Raw genomic sequence first — 16,437 nt, 5'->3', positions numbered from 1 at the left:
ATTAAGTGATACTTAAATATAACAGATTGTTATTTTTAGCCACGCGTAGCCTCGCAGGTAGCAGGTGCTGAAAAGGGCTTGCCGATTGGGGAGGGGGACATTATAGTTTCATGTGACCGTGCAGCCATCGAAGCTTTGCAGAAGGGGTTCTGCAGGCCGCAGAGGGGCAGGGCTCAGGCCAGCAGCCCTCTCGCTACGGCCTTTCTCTGGAGGCCCTAGCCAGGCCAGGATGGGGGGCGGGGAGGCCGAGGGGGGAGTAACTGTCAAACCTCCCCGCTTGGCGCCATTATTTAAATGGTACGTGTCCGTTTCGCAGCTGTACGTGCCCGGGGCGGGGCTTAGAGCTTCAGGAGCTGGGCGGAGGCCGGGGGCGGGCCGGGGAGGTGGAGGGACGAGAGGGGAAGGGCCAGGGCGGGGCCAGGCTGGCTAGAGGGGCGGGTCTAGCGGCGGCCCCTGGCGAGGTTCAGTGCGCTTGCGCTGACAGACGCAAGATGGCGGACAGTGCGGAACTAAAGGTAAAGCGCAGCTCGAATTCACTTCTAATATTCGGCCGCGGAGACGGCGCCGCTGGTGCCTGGGGGGATGGGTCCGACCCTGGGGGGCTGCTCGGGCCAGACTCTACCCGGGTCTGGAGTTGTAGGGGAGATCGGCGCGCCCGGCCCCAGCTAAGGGGGCCCGGCAGCGACGGGCCGCGGGCCCCGGGTGCCTCGGGGGCGCTGACGGGTTGTCCCCGGCGTGTTATTGTTGTGTGCGCCTCTGGCGGGGGTGGCGGGGGAAGAGATCGGGAGTGAGGAGGTGGGGGCTGCGGCTGCCCCTGGGGCTCGGCTTCTTCCCTGTCCAGTCAGTCTCCCCGCCCCCCATGGGGAGCGGGGGCTGGGGCAGTGTGTACAAGTAGGGGGGATTGGGAAAGCTCCCCACCGCCTCTTCCTCTTCCTCCTTTGCAGTCCCGGGCTCCTGTCAGGCGCTCTCTTCAGACCCCCGGGAACTTGGCTCCGGCCGCCCCGCCCCTCCGTGGCTCCCTATTGCCCCCGCCCCGGACTCGGCTCTCTCCGGCTGCCCGCCTGTCAGGAGGCACCCGGGGTGCCCCGCTTGTGGGCAGCGCGATCCTGGGGCGATGGGGTAGGGATGTGGGGAGAAGCTCCACTAAAGTTTAGTGAGCTCAGGGCCGGCGTTGGGGTTCGGTTGAGGGTTAGCGGGGGAGTCTGCCTGGGCGGGACGTTGCGCTCTCTCTCATTCTGGGCAACCATAGGGAGAAAGCCCTATTTGGAAGCAGTAGTGGGTGGTGGGAAGCACCTCTCTTTCCTTCTCTTCCTTCAGCTGGTGTGCAGGGTGAGAGGAGCCTTTGGGGGTCTCTGCACACACCATGATGGCGATGCTATAGCTGATGGAGGTGAATGGTTTGTGTTTATATCCCCCCGTTGCCTTTTGTTTGTAGGGACATCTTGCTGGCCATATTGATTTGAACGAAATTCTCCCCTCATCGTACTTCAACCCCCAATAAATAGAACGTTCCTCCGTCCCTCTCAACTGTACCAATTACTCACGCCTCGCGAAATTGGATGAAAGGGTGCCCCCTTTTCCCCGCTTTTTCTGCCACCCCAGTCTTCTTTACCTGATGATGGCTTCTTTACCGAAGCAAATATACCACTACACAAGCAGTTGGGGGAGGGGGGTGGAACCCTTATGATCGGATTGTGACAAATGGGGCTCTGCTTGAATAATTTTGGTTTAGTAGCAGGCAGTTTTTAACTAACGCATATTATTTAAAGGCTCTGAACGCGATATTCCCTTCTCTGTGGCTTCCTGTGTGAGACCAAGCAGCTGGTTATATTCTGACCTAGAGAACTGACATCTCTATCAGTGAAGATTGGGATATACAGTTTTAAATCTTCGAGGGGTCCTCTTTTTATAATTAATAAAAATCATTAAATTTTTTTTCTCCTTTATAATGAAACGACAACTTCTAGAACAACCAAACACCAGATTTGTTTCTGGAGAGTTTTTCTGTGGAAAAAGCTTTGCTGGAAAGATCATTTCCCCCAATAATTTTGCAATGTTAACATTCCAAAATTTGTCTATTAAGGCGCCGTCTTTGAGTGTCATTCTTTTTAAATTTACTTCTAATTACAAATTAAGGGAGAGCAGATTTAGAATGGTTAGTTTCGTTTTTTCCAGTTTCAAACTATTGACTGAAATGCAAAAGCCTTAGGAATTTGAATATTTGGAGGTAACTAACTCTTTAAATAAAGAGTACATAACTTTAAGATACTGTTTTCTATAGTTTTAAAATGTAGTCACTATGCGATCTTTAGCCTTCTAAGATTTATTTTGCTAGAAATCCTTTCGAACGATAGCTAATCAGTTCTGTTATACATGGACCGCAGAGTAAAGCTGAAAAGCTTGTGCTGGCTATATTGTCATTCTTGATGCTGTCCAAAGAAACTGGTATGGAAAGCACATGCTGGGAGATTTCCTCCTTTGTTCTTTCTCATTTTAAGAAAGTGCCTTTGGTGATAGATCAGATCCCTGGTGTGAGTCTTGTTAGCTAAAGTTTCTCGTTACAAAAATGAACTTGTATCAGATAAACCTAAACACTTGGGAGAAACATTTTTGGAAAATCGATCTCCTTTCTTGCTCCCTCCAAAATCTACTTGAGTTTTTCCAGAGAAGTTGTTTTCTACTTTTATGTTCTCGTTGTACAATTTTTTCAAATTATAATAACTGTTTTGATATACTGGTCTGTCATTGTGTGTGCCCAGTACTTTGAGGAGCTGTGATAAATTGCTTAGTTGGTGATAGATGTATTAAGATTTTTAATACGTGATTGTGGCTAGATTTGCTATTCTTATTTTTGGAGGAGGGAGATGATCTTAGGAATGCCTACCATCGTTATTTTAGAATGTGTATATATAATTTTTGGTGCAGTAAGCTTTGGAAGTGTCTCCTTTTGGAAATTATATTTTCTCATTTGTGTGTATGTGGTTTTGGAAGTAAATAGCATTTATTTCTAATAAGATAGAAAGAGACAGATTTTTTCAAAGTTTTAGGTGAAAATATGGTACCTCCAATGGATTTCCACCTCTGAGGCTTTGAGTAAATGCAGTGACTTTTTTCTTATCTTAATTCACAATCCACATCATTTTGCTGTGGATTGTATTTATAATTATTTTCATCATGGCCCATTTTAGTGAGTCCTTCTAAATCTATAACAATTTTACAAAGATCAGATGAGAAAAATGGATAGATCTGTATCTCTTGTAGGGATAGTGTAAGTTGCAACACATAAAGATTCTGCCAATGAAAATTGGATTGTGAGTTATACATATCAAAAAGAGTTCTCTGCACATTTGTTTATGAAAGGTTTTCTTTTTCATTAGGGGAATACCCATAAATGACATTTGTGAGAATGTAGAGTGAGTATTTTATTATCTTTAGGAACTTAAAAACCAGGAGGGTGTGATGGCCAGATGATTTTAGAAGTTAATAATCTGACAGTTTCATGTAGCTCCTCTTACAGTTTCCTGTAGCTCCTCTTACAGTGCTTCTTTTTTAAATTACAAATGTTTTTTGCATTAAAACTCATATCAAGTTATATAGCTAACAGGAGGAATAGTGGGAAGTAAGAATCATTGTCAATTTAGTGGAGTAAATAATGGAATTCAATGGAAAGAGACTCCATAGTTTTAAAACCATAGTTTTAAAAGTCTCAATAAGTCTGTCAGTGAATTCTGTTGTCATATTCTGCCTCTTAATTTTCGAGAACTAGCCACTCAATTTTGATCTTTGTGGTGTAATTTGTCTGCATTATTTCAGATAGAAGCAAGTAAATCTGACAGTTTATTCACGGATTTGATTTGGATCTCTTCAACTTGCTTTTTTAGATGGCTTTTGTTTTAAGTCACCATTTCTATGAACAGTATTTAAAAACAATTTATAAAACACTTTAGTTTTTAAGTATTCCATATAATTGTTTTGAAATGCTGCCTTTTCCTGGGTGATTATATTGTCTTTCTTTAAAAAGAGTATCTTGTAATCCCTGTTGATTGCTGTAATGCTTACTGGTGAGTCCATAGCTGATTAACCTTGGGTTTCTCCTGGTGAATTCCAACATGCTGCTCCAGGGTTCTTGCTGAGGCTTTAGGGTTTAGTATAATTCGTATCTTCTTTCTGGTAGCCAGGGATAAAAAATAAAATGGCCCATGGTTGTAGTGGGAACTGGGATGAAGAATCTAAGTTCCTGAAAAACTTCGTGTTTATAATGAAGATGTAGCCTTTAAGAACAGATGAAACCCCTGGTTCATTACTTCACAGAATTGGTTGGGGTGTTTTCTGAAGTATTCTGCTCTGGCATTGAGCACCTTTTTTTTTTTTTTTTTGGTAATTTTAAAAAATATTTGAATAATATATAATACTTTGCAGTACATAATGTATCACTTTATTTCACTTGATCTTTCTAAAAGTTCTTTGTCATAGGAAAGACAGGTAATACCTCTCTTTTATTGATAAGAGCTGGGAAAAGATAAGTGACTAGCCCAAGGTCATATAAATAAAAGTGGCAAGGTCATGAATGTAGGTCTTGTGATTTCAGAACCCTGTACTGTATAGGCTGTTAGAGGTGCCATGTTAGTCCTGCAGCCCTCTCTGGTGCCTCCCTCACTGAGAATTCTAGTTATGTTATTGCTGATACTTTCCCTTTTGCTCTATGCCAAGGTATTTTGGGGTATAACTTGGGTTTTTTGCAAGGAAGATTTTGGAGTTTGTTACTTTGAATCATAGATGTCAATTCTTGCAAATATCATTTTGCTTGGGAAAATTTCAGAGAATACTGAAGAGTAGGCAGAAAAATAAACAACACCTGTAATCCTAGCACTTAGAAATATCATGGTTAACATCTCAGTATCTATCCATTAGACTTTCTCTCTGGGAGTATATTTGTTTGTATATTCATCACAAAAAGAGATCACACTAGTAATTTGTGTTCTGCTGTTTTCGAGGCTGCCTTTCCAGGCTAGTAAATACAGGTCTATATGATCATTAGAAAGGTAACATTGTATTTTATTCAGCTAGTCCCTTATCATTGGACAATTAGATTATTTCTCCTTTTTTGCTATTTTAAATAATGTCTTGATATAGGTTTGTAAATGTTTTATCCTAACTAAATATATTAATATGACAGACCTTTTGGTGCTTTAGGGAGCAAAGCTAATGATATTTTGATTAGATGAAGTGTGAGCGAAATAAGTAATTCTTTATTTGTTCATTATCTATACCTTTATTGTTTCTGTTTCTATAAACCTGTCAGATAAGATTATTAAATGATAGCAGAGACAGATTTTTATAAAATGTAAGTAAACATTGCTTCTGAATCGGAACATTTGATAAAGCATGAAATAGATTACAAAATAGAATGTATAATTTATGTCAAGTATGTTTGATTTTGGAAATTATCACAGTAATCAGATATTGCAAGATTATGTGTCTTGTTTAGATGCTCATCTTTTTTTAACTGGCATTTTAAAACAAGCAGTGCTGAACATTAATGCAGAGAAAGTGGAAATGAGAATTTGCCTTACTCATAATTTTAATCTCAAAATGTTGCCATAGTATTAGATTGGTAGGTAATATTGTTTCCAGGAGGCTGCTATAGAAAGGAGGTTACATAAGCAATGAAAATATTTTTCTGTATTAAGAAGGAATCTTTATGAGTGAAATCAGTTAATAAATGTATGTGAATTGAGTTAAGTTTATTATTTATGCAGTATCTGAAAAGTACTTCATTATAGAAGTAACAGTCAGTGAAATTAAGGGTGAAATTTATCACACTTAAATTTTGATATGTCATATTTGGTCCTCACCTAAACCTGCATTTATGTAACAAATTTTGTCATTAGCATCTTTTTTTTGAAATAGGTGGTAGAGAAATTTCAAAGTACTTAGTTCTCCTCTACTATCAATTTTATTCGTACTAATTGCCATGAACTTTTTGCTGCTCTAACTACAAAATGTTACTCCTTCCATGTTAAAAACTGTGGAACTCCCATTGCTTTTGATTGCCTCTGCTCTTGGTTTTAGTGCAATCACATGAAAAGGTAACTGCCCAAATCCCACTTCCCTTCAGAATTTTTTGGTAAACTTTCATTCTTTACTGTGCACTTCTAAAATTCATCAAAATAAGAAATCACCTTTTTTCATTTTCTGCTTCGCTTTCGATCAAGCAAACAAAACAAACATAAACTCTTTAAAATTTTTTAAATAAATTTTTTTATATTTAAATTGCAGTTGGCATATGATATGTTAGTTTCAGGTGTACAACATAGTGATTAGATATTTATATTACAGAGTGACAAACATAAACTCTTTGAACATTAATTAGTAACTTTGAAGTATCACTAATACAGGACTGTTGTAGATGTTCTGTTTTTTAAAACTGCATCTTTTTCTTTTCTGGCATTCTCTGCTTTCAGTTTCCCTTCTTTCGTTGCCAGGTTAATTTCACCCAAACACTCCTTTCATCCTGTCACTCCAATGGCTTTCCATCAAAAATGGGATAAAGTCTTAGCTCTCAATTTGGTATTCAAGATTTTCAATAGTCTGACCCCAGTCCACTTTGTGTGTGTGTGTTTTGTCTCCTATATAGCGAAAGTACTTAACTTAAAGCCAGAGCGGTTAGTTTGCTTCTTTTTGTTGACTAGTGTTCTGCTTTGTATACCACTCCATCTCTTCCCTGTGGAACACAGTAGGTGCTTAAGATATGTTTGTCAAATGAACAAAAATTACATTCAAGATTTTTGTTAGGGAGCTGATGCACATGTCTATTTGTCTAAATTTTAAATGTTCTGAGATAGGTTGAATAACATTAAATCCACAATAATTTCTGTTCTACGTTTATTTACATTTCTTTATCTTATATAGATAATAAATGATTACATTTCTCATTGTAATGATAAGTAGCAGTAAATAGTGTAAAATTTTAGCAGCCTTCATCATCTTCACGCCTCTCCCCTTGCAGACACTTTAGTATCGGTTCTTTTTGGGCATGTGGGGGAGAGCATAACAGCTTTATTGAGATAAAATTTACATACCATATAGTTCATCCATATATAGTGCACAATTAAATAGTTTTTAATGTGTTTACAAGTTGTACAGCCATCATCACAACCGATTTTAGAATATTTTTCTTACTCCCAAAGAAAATCGTGCACACTTCAGCTATCACCTCCATTGCATATTTGCCTATTTTGGACATTTCATATAAATGGAATCATATATATAGCTTTTTATGTCTGAGCTATTCATTTTTATTTGTGGATATTTAATTATGCGTGTCTGTATAATATTTTTAACTTATTGTATGTGTATATATCTAGATGCAGAACAAACTAGGCACATAGAAGGAACTCAATATTTATTAAATGAATGTACGTGTACTTAAGTATATTTTCTAAAAACATAAATGAGATCATACTATACATAGTATCTTTTGACTTGCTTTTTTTTACTTCACAATGTATATTAAAGATCTTTCCATGACCTGTTCCAAAATGAGATGGTCTCATTCTTTGTAACAATGTGGATATTTCAAATGTGTTTATAGAAGTTTACCTTTTGAACTTATCAGTGTGTATGTCTAAAAGTTCTTGTTTTGATGGTTTTGTTATACTGTTTTTTAACAGTTGCTTCATTTAATGTAACCTTATATTATTAATATTGGAGTTTCACTTAAAAATAGGAATGAGTATTATAGTATAAGGGTTGTTTGGTTTAAGGAAAAATGGAATATATAGACTCTTTATAGGGTTCTGGCAGGACATAGCCAAAGCAGTTCATTTTGTATTTGGGTTTCTGAATGTGAGCATGCCTGTTTTTAGCTTCATCGCATAGTGCTTAAAATAGAATCTAACATGCTATCTTATGCTTTGGTGAATTTTAAGACTTTTTCTTACAGTCATGTAGGTTTAATCTTAAAGATCGGAAAGATTTCAGGATAAATATTTTTCTAATTTTAAAAATCATCATTCCGTGGGCTTCTGGAAGTTACCCAAGAAATGGAATGTAGAGGCACCTAGCTCAGAGCCTAGCTTATGATAGGTACTTGGTAATTATTTGTTATTTATTCAAGAAGGATCCATCATACTCTGTCATTCATTATATGTTTGAGTTCTGACAGTGTGTGAGGTACCAAACTATCAGTGGTTTGAGTATTTTACTAAGTATGTGTGTATTTTAACACTCTTGTTACAATGGAATATTTACTAACAATTAACTTTTTCAATCATACAAATAACATCAGCTGTTACAGTGGTTCTCAAAGTCTATTTCCCAGTCTCGTGGTGGTTCTCCAGACTCTTTCTGATGGGTCTTCCAGGTCAAAGTTATTTTCCCAATCATAGTAAAGCATTATTTGCTATATTGACATTTGCCAACTCAGTGGTGAGTAAAATTGCTGATGCCTTGGAATTAAGACAGTGACACTAAACTGTACAAGTTAGTGCATCACCTTGCATTTGAAATTAAAATATGAACGCCAGTTACTTAATGTCCTTGATGAAACAAAAAACTTAATTTTATTATGTCTCAATCATTGAATACATTTTAAAATATATTTTGTGTGATGAAATGGAAAGTACCTGTAAAACATTTGTACTGAATACCAAATCCAGTGGTTAACTCAAGGAAAAGAACTTTTGCAGCTGTTGGAGTTACATGCTGAACTAGCTGCTTTTTTAATGGAATACCATTTTTTCTTGACATGATTATATATGTGAAGTTCAATAAAAGAATGTTTTTACCGGCTACCTTTTTTCTGGCCATTAATATTTGTTTTATTTAGTTATTATTATTTAAAAGAATTTTGTCATATGGACGAGAGGAGTGTTGAAAACAGTCAGGACAGTGGAGCCTAAGGAGACCATGACAACTAAATGCAATGTGATATCTTGGATGGAATCTTGGAACAGAAGAAAAGATGTTAGATAAAAACTAAGGAAATCTGAATAAAGTAGACTTTAATAATATTGTATTGATATGATTCATTGTTTAACATGTATATTATACTAACAAAATATTAATAATAGGGAGTTTGGGTGTGTAGTATATGGGAACTTTCGATGCCTATAAATCTAAAACAGTAAGTTTACTAAAAAATAAAAAGGTCAGCTCCTGAATGAAATATGCTGGGTACATCATTTCTTCAGATAACTATAACCTTAGTTTTGATATTTGCCAATCCTAGGGGTCTTCTACAGTCCCTTCCAGTGACTCTGTGTCTTCATGTCTCCTTGTAGTTCCTCCTCCAATACCTCCTCAAGGCTATCAGCCACTGAGTTATGATTTATCTTGTTTTCTCAGTTTCTTTCTTCTAATCCAGCACTTAGAAAATGTGGTTAGTAGACCCTTGTTAATTCCCAAAACCATTTCAAAGGGTCTGTCAGAACTATTTTCTAATAACTCCAAGACATTATTTGCTTTTTCCCCTAGAATGACAGTTGCACTGATGGTGCAAAAACAATGAGGGGTAAAAACTGCTGGCACATTAGCACAGGTTAAGGCAGTAGCACCAGACCATATTGGTAGTCATTGCATTCTTCACCACTATGCACTCAACAAACAACAACACAAAAAAATAGATTCGCTTAAGAATGTCCTTCATGAAATAATAAAAATATTAATTTTGTTAAATCTTGACCCTTGAGTACCTGTCTGTATGATGAAATGGAAAGTATGAGTAAAGCACTTCTAAAAATTACTGAAGAACAATGGTTGCCTCAAGGAGAAGTGTTTGTATAATTGTTTTGAGTTGTAAACTGAATTCCCCACATTTTGCTGAAACATTTTTACTTGAAAGCTCTCAAGACTGACAAAAGTGTGGTCATTCAGACTTGGGTATTCCGCAGACACTCTTTACTTTCTCAAAAGTAAAGAAAGTGAGCCTGTCAATGCAAGAAAAACAACTGACTACATTTGTTGCTAATAATAAAATTTAAGTTTTCGAGCAAAAATGGAATTCCGGAAGACTTATATATGCTATTGTGAGCTTGACAGCTTCCCAGTACTTGACCTTGATAAAATCAGTGATAGTAGTAATGAGTGTGATACATTGAAATTGTGTAGAGAAAGTGTCAACATTTGAAAGAACTTTGTAACTCAGTAAATCAGTATTTTCTAAATAACCAATGCATGACGTTACAAAATTATACATAAGTAAAAAGAGCCATGAAAATGGAAGCTAGACAAATGCATTTCAGTATGTGTGAGTAAGAAATGTTCATAGATAGGGTTTCAGATTCCATATTGCAACAGCCTTTAAGAAACTGCCATTTGTTGAGTTTCGGTGAAGGATCAAAGAATATCCACAGTTATCTGCAAAGGCTATTGAAATACTCTATCTTTTTCCAACATATCTGCAGGAGGCGGAATATGGTACTTCAATCAAAACAACCTAATGCAGCAGATTGAATGTGAAAGCGGATATGAGAATCAGGCTCTCTTTCTCAAGCCAGGCAGTAAAGAGATTTGCAAAAATATAAAACAATGACAGTTTTCTTGCTAATACTTTGTTTTAGAATATAGGTTTTTAAAATTTGATATGTGATTTAGGTCATCAAGTAATGAATTTATTTTTAAATGATAATGTCTTTAAAGATTTCTCAGTTTTAATTTCTAATACAGTAAATATGAATAGATTCAATCAACAGTGTTTTGGAGGGTACACCATTTTCAAGACTAAAAGAATCCAGAGAGCAAAAACTTTGAGAACCTGAACACTCTTTTTAAATAATATTTACAGTACAGGAGTATTTAGTTTAAATTGGTAATATCTCTTTTACCTTCTCACCCATGGTATTATAATTTAAAAGAAAAAATAGTTTGCTTATAGATAGTAGTGATCCATTTAAAAGGCAAGTTTGGTAAGTAGAAGCTGCTTAATTGTATCTTGCATCTCTGTAGTAAAAACGCTAAACGGTAATGCCTTCATTGAATGACTGTGCTCCAAATACTTTAAATCAGTAATGGTGTGGAAATGGAATAACTTTTTCTTTTCTTGAGGTTATGTCTCAATTTTTGGTTGCCTTTTTTTCCTGTAGTAGGAGATGGAAATGGCTTGGATAAATGAAAAATCTGCATAGATGTCCTCCAACTTAATTTTAGCTCATAGTTTCCTCTTCAGATCCTATTAGCTCTTACCAAATACATAAGATGATTGATTTACATTTGACCTATTTTGTTTTCTTCCTTTCCGTTTTATGGGATTAACATGAGACATAGAGATTATAGGATGTAGCGATTATAAGACTGAATGCTTTTCATTTTTTTTCTACCTTTCTTTAGAGTTGTATTTGAAAAATTTCAGCCTCTATTCCTCAAGCGTCTTTCCTCAGAATATCAAAATAAGGCTGGAAAAGGAAGATTTTTGTTGCGGAAGTTACTCTAATGTGTGATTTCAAAATAAAGTGTCATCTTAAACATGAAAGATCTTTTTTTTTTTATGTATAGTATTTTATGTCTAATTGAATCATTAGGGAAGAGAACGTGAATTTTAGGGTTGCCATTAGTTTTCACTCCTGAGTTTAGCTATCCCAGGAGTAGTTCATACTAATGTAAAGATGAACAATGAAAATTAATAACCCTTTAATTCCAGATTGTGTTTACAAAGTTATTTCTTGGTGTATATGGCAAGTATTTTAAAGTTTTTCCAAGTGGCAACCCTGTTATGCTTAATGGAAAGGATATTAGAGAAGACTCATTTTTAATTAGTAGCAACATCTGCATTTAAACAAAATGTGTTATAAGTATTTAATAGTTTATTCTGTTGAGTACGTTCAACTTTGCTACTTATAGGTTGGTTGATAATTGTTTAGAACATACTTGCTTATATGTAAGTACTTCATACTTCATTGAGTTATTACTTTGGAATCTGCTGATCTTAACAGGTGATTCTGTTGAATGTGGAGGGTGATACTGAACATTTTGTTTTGCAAACAGATTTATTTGTAGATTTAGTAAAAGTGGCCCTTTTTTGTTGTTTAAACATCTGTCATTCTAACTGAATTACTAATTTGAAGGAATGGGGATCTGAGGGTGATGTGTGTTTGTGTGTGTAGGGTGGTGGTTGTGGTGGTAGTTAGGATGCTGTGAATGCTATTGGAATTCAAAATAAAGTTAACCAAGAGAGAAAGCGATACTGATGTGAAGTGCAAATAGATAAACTCAAGCTCTTACTAATCAGGGTATTTGACCGAAGAAGTAAATTATACCTTATGAATATGAAAGTAATTTTTTTCATTTGATTTAAAATTTTTTGATCCTTTGTTTCCCTTTTATAATATTAGCTCATTAAAACATGGTATTAAAGCGAACTTGTTTTACTTTCTACAGAGGGTTTTTCATGCATTCATTTATTCAGTAAATATTCGAGTGTATACTGTGTACCTGGTACTGTGCTTGTTGTCAGTATACAAAGAAAATTAAAGCATAATTACTGATAGAAAGGAATTCAGTCTGGTAGACAGATAGACACTGTCAGTGGACAGATAGATACTATCTTTCATCATCATTATCTGCTTTAAGACCAACAGTAATATGTGTAGTTGATCTGTACTTTTTGCTTAACTTTGAATCTCTAAATTCGTGAATCGTTATACTTAATTAAATTAACTATTCCTCCTTACCTTGCACATGTGAATGTTTTAGATTCATTGAAAAATTAGTTACCATACTTCATTCTTTAGAAAAACTTACATGAAGTCTTTTGTTCTGAGATTCTTGTTTCTTGCCCAGCTACCTGTCCCCCTACCTACTCTCCCATGTTCCCACCCCACTTCCTGACCCATGCTTTTAAAAATAATCATTTTTAGGTTATTTCGTCAAACTAAATTCAGGTAACACAAAACTACTAAAAGCAGAAGGAGTTTAAATAAAGATAACATTGAACTTTAATGATGACCTTACTCAAAGTTAATTTGTTCAGTTTTGACAAGTCTTAGCTCCTCAGAAAATTTTTTCTAAAGGTGAGTTTTATCTCATGAATGAAACTCTAGACAGTTTGAAGTATGGTATAATTTCGAACAGTTGTAAGATTGTTTTTAAGCCATCACTTCTCATTAAACTGTTTAATTATATCATAGTCTTATAAATTACCAAATTTGATATAGCAGTTTTTGAAGAGGAAGATTTTATAGGTGAAGGTAGAGAGGAAAGTTTTGGAGATCTCATCTTGAAAATATGCATAACTGTGGCAAATATAAATGCCCATAGAATCTAGCAATTATGTCTAATGATGTTTGGGGAAGAGGGGACTTAAAGTTAATTATCATAGTGATCTACACTTGATTAAATCTTGAAAAGTGCTTAGATTTATGTGTCCATGCTGTAATCCAAGAAGTAGAATCAGAGTTATTGGAAAAGTCTAGCTTTTTGGCGGAAGCATAAACCATTAAAATGTATTACATTTTATATATTTTTGTCCATTATTTTGTTTGATATATTTAAAAAAGTTTTATGTAAAGTTAAAAAGAATTATTCCTTTACTGGGCTATATATGTTCTGGACTAAATCTTAAAAACAAATAAGCATTCTTTCTTCCTTCCCTCTTCCTTTTTGCCTATTTCATGTTTGGCCTTTCATATCACAGTTGCTTAAAGCAGGGTTCTTAGTCATTCCAAAAATAAAAATAGCTGGTTTATGTGCCAGATACTGCATTAGATGGGGAATGAAATAGATTGAGTCTTTACCCTTGTAAAACTTACATTCTAGTATTCCGATGAGTATATGAAAAATAGTTTGGTTCTCTTGCACCTGTCTGTATCTGAATTTTTTAAGAGCACATATTTTTATAATTAGCAAAAAATGCTGTTTTTTAATTTTAGAAGTTATTTTTGAATATCAAATTACAATGTGGAATGCATTGTTAAAGTTGAATAGTCATTTGTTTTATGCATGCTTTTTAAAGGTAGTTTTTGGAGGGAGGAGTTGTGGGAGGAGCAAAGAAAAGATCTGAAATAATAACCGTGAGGATTTTGATTGCTGGCTTATTGAAAAATCTAGTGGGATGCCTGTGCCCATTGAGATAAATGATTATGGATGCATAGTAACATCTGTTTGCCTGTATGTATTCATTCTTCTGTCTGCCGAGTTGTAAAGTTGGAACCATTTGAGTGCGCCAGGCATAGAAGGGGGAGGGAATTTTGCAAAGGACTGTTTTATGATGTACCATGGAATCTTACTAATCTGAATCTGAAGAGGGCTGGTGGATAGCGAGTGATAGCATCAGTGAATGGGAGATACTTATGAAGTCGAAGTGTTGCAGTAGAGATACTTAAGCAAATAAAAGTAGGAGTTGGTAGTTGGAGAATGGAGTGTATGAATTAGTGATTTTGGAGGTGATGCAGATCTGATGGAAAGGTCTAAGATGTGGCCATGGGAGTGAGTGGCTAAGGGTGGAGAGTAATAAGGAGTTAAGAAATATAGCCCAGGGTATTGGAGTGGAGCCTGGGTAATTGAGGCGGGTGCTAAAACCTTCAGTGAATGACAGGGATGTTGTTAAAGAGCTGCACTGTCTAGTACTTTAGCCACTAGTCATGTAGGCATTGAGCTTTTGAAATGTGGCTAGTTGGAATTGAAATGTGCTGTAAGTGTAAAATATACACTGGATTTCAAAGATATATAAAAAAAAGAATGGAAAACATCTCAGTAATTTATATTGATTATGTGTTGGAATGATAATATTTTGGCTATACTGGATTGAGTAAAATATATTATTAATTTTACCTGTTTCTTTTTACTTTTTTAAATGTGGCTAGTAGAAAATTTTAAATTATATGTGTGGCTCACATTTGTAAGCTTGCATTATATTTCTTTTGGTCATTGATTTTTCTGGAAATGTTGTCACCAATAAATTGCATGAGAATTAGGAGGGAAGACATGTATAGGAGTCTGTAGAACCAGTATAAGAATCCTTTGGGAGAAGGAGTGGATATCTCTTAAACTCATTTACATTGAATTTTCTGGTGCTTTCTCTTCTGCTGTTATTTGTGCTTAGAATTCCCTTTTATTTAGCCCATTCACATCTACCTCTGATTCCTCTGCCCCACAGCTGACCTCAAGGAGTATTCCTCATTCTTGTGGAGGAGAGAAATGTCTAGAATAGCTATAATAGAAAGCATTATAAAAAAGTAGCCATGTAAACAAAGTATTCATAAGAGAAAAAGTAGTCACTTCTCGCTAAGCTTATTTCAAACTGGGTCTTAAAGAGAAGACTTTTGATAGTGATTACAGGGAGGTTATTTCAAGCAGAGGGAACAGCATAAACAAAGGTAATGAAGAGAGGAAAACACTGAAGTATGTTTATGGAACACCCAGTAGATCCATGCATGGAGAGCTATATAAGAGTAGTGCACATTCTGGGAAGTTGGGGACAAATTGTTATCAGAACTTTTCACATCAAAATTATGAGAGTCTGAAACTGTACTAAGTTCTGTAAAGCAAAAGGGCAAAATTCTATAAGCACACGTAACAAGGATACCTGCCTAGTTTGGGTGCTCAAGGAAGGCTTCTCTATTTCTGAACCATTTGAACTACAAACTTCCTCCACTTCCAAATCTTGTCAAATCTTTCTAAATGTTATGTCTTCCTTTCCTTCCCACCTTCCACCCTCATGATTTCATAGTTTCATATTAGTATTAATCAACCTACATTGATCTCATATTAATTTCCCTTTTCAATTCATTTACTCCAGTCAGATTGACTGGTTGGTTATCTCAGTCTCTTCTCCACCCCTGTATTTCCTGCAGTTTGAAAACTTTTTGTAACTTCTTATTTATTCTTTGAAGGATTAAGAATAAAATTCTTTAATTTAGCTGACCAAACTAAGTAAATTATTGTTTGGATACCAATAACAGGCTGGGTAGGCACTGGGCAGAATTACATAATGTCCTTATTCGTGAGAGGTAATACACACCATTTCTAATAGGTTTGCATTACCAATATGGTTCATAATAATTAAGAGAGATGCCATACCATCATTACTCATATTCATTGATAGTGAACAAGATATAGTCTGTATAGACAGAGCTTATTGTTTGGTAGAGAACAGGTAAAGTAAACTGGGCCTCCCTAACATGTAGGATAAGGGCTGTATTAGGTCAAACTGGGAAGCACATAAGAGGGTAAATGTACTGATGTTGGGGGTAGCTTAAGGAAGGTATTCCAAAGGTAATGACATCTATGTTGAGACCTGACGAGTTGACAATAACTAGAAAAATTTTGGGATGAGAGAGGGGAAGAGTGTCACTTGCTGAAAGAATACCATGTATGTAATAGTTCTGGAGCATGGAGAGCTGGTTAAGGGGCTTAGTGGCTATGGCTGAGACTGGACCATGAAGTATATCTTAGGCCATGCTAAGAAGTTTGGCCTTTATCCTGAGCGCAGTGTGTAATCAT

The 16,437-nt window shown here is 36.1% G+C and overlaps 1 protein-coding gene across 1 annotated transcript in view; it reads left to right on the top strand.

Moving 5' to 3' along the window:
• Positions 1–403: 403 nt before the first annotated feature.
• PIAS1 (protein inhibitor of activated STAT 1) overlaps positions 404–16,437 on the top strand; it is a 102,007-nt gene continuing 85,973 nt past the window's right edge. The window contains exon 1 of the mRNA XM_039865203.1: positions 404–515. Within this exon, the coding sequence (XP_039721137.1) occupies positions 492–515 (24 nt within the window). The 5' untranslated portion in view covers positions 404–491. The remainder of the gene's footprint in view (positions 516–16,437) is intronic.

The sequence above is a fragment of the Pteropus medius genome, unplaced genomic scaffold (genome assembly GCF_902729225.1).
Source record: "Pteropus medius unplaced genomic scaffold, Ma_sr-lr_union100, whole genome shotgun sequence".
Taxonomy (NCBI): domain Eukaryota; kingdom Metazoa; phylum Chordata; class Mammalia; order Chiroptera; family Pteropodidae; genus Pteropus; species Pteropus medius.
Note: the sequence above shows the minus strand (reverse complement) of the source record. Positions and strands in the feature narration are given on the sequence as shown.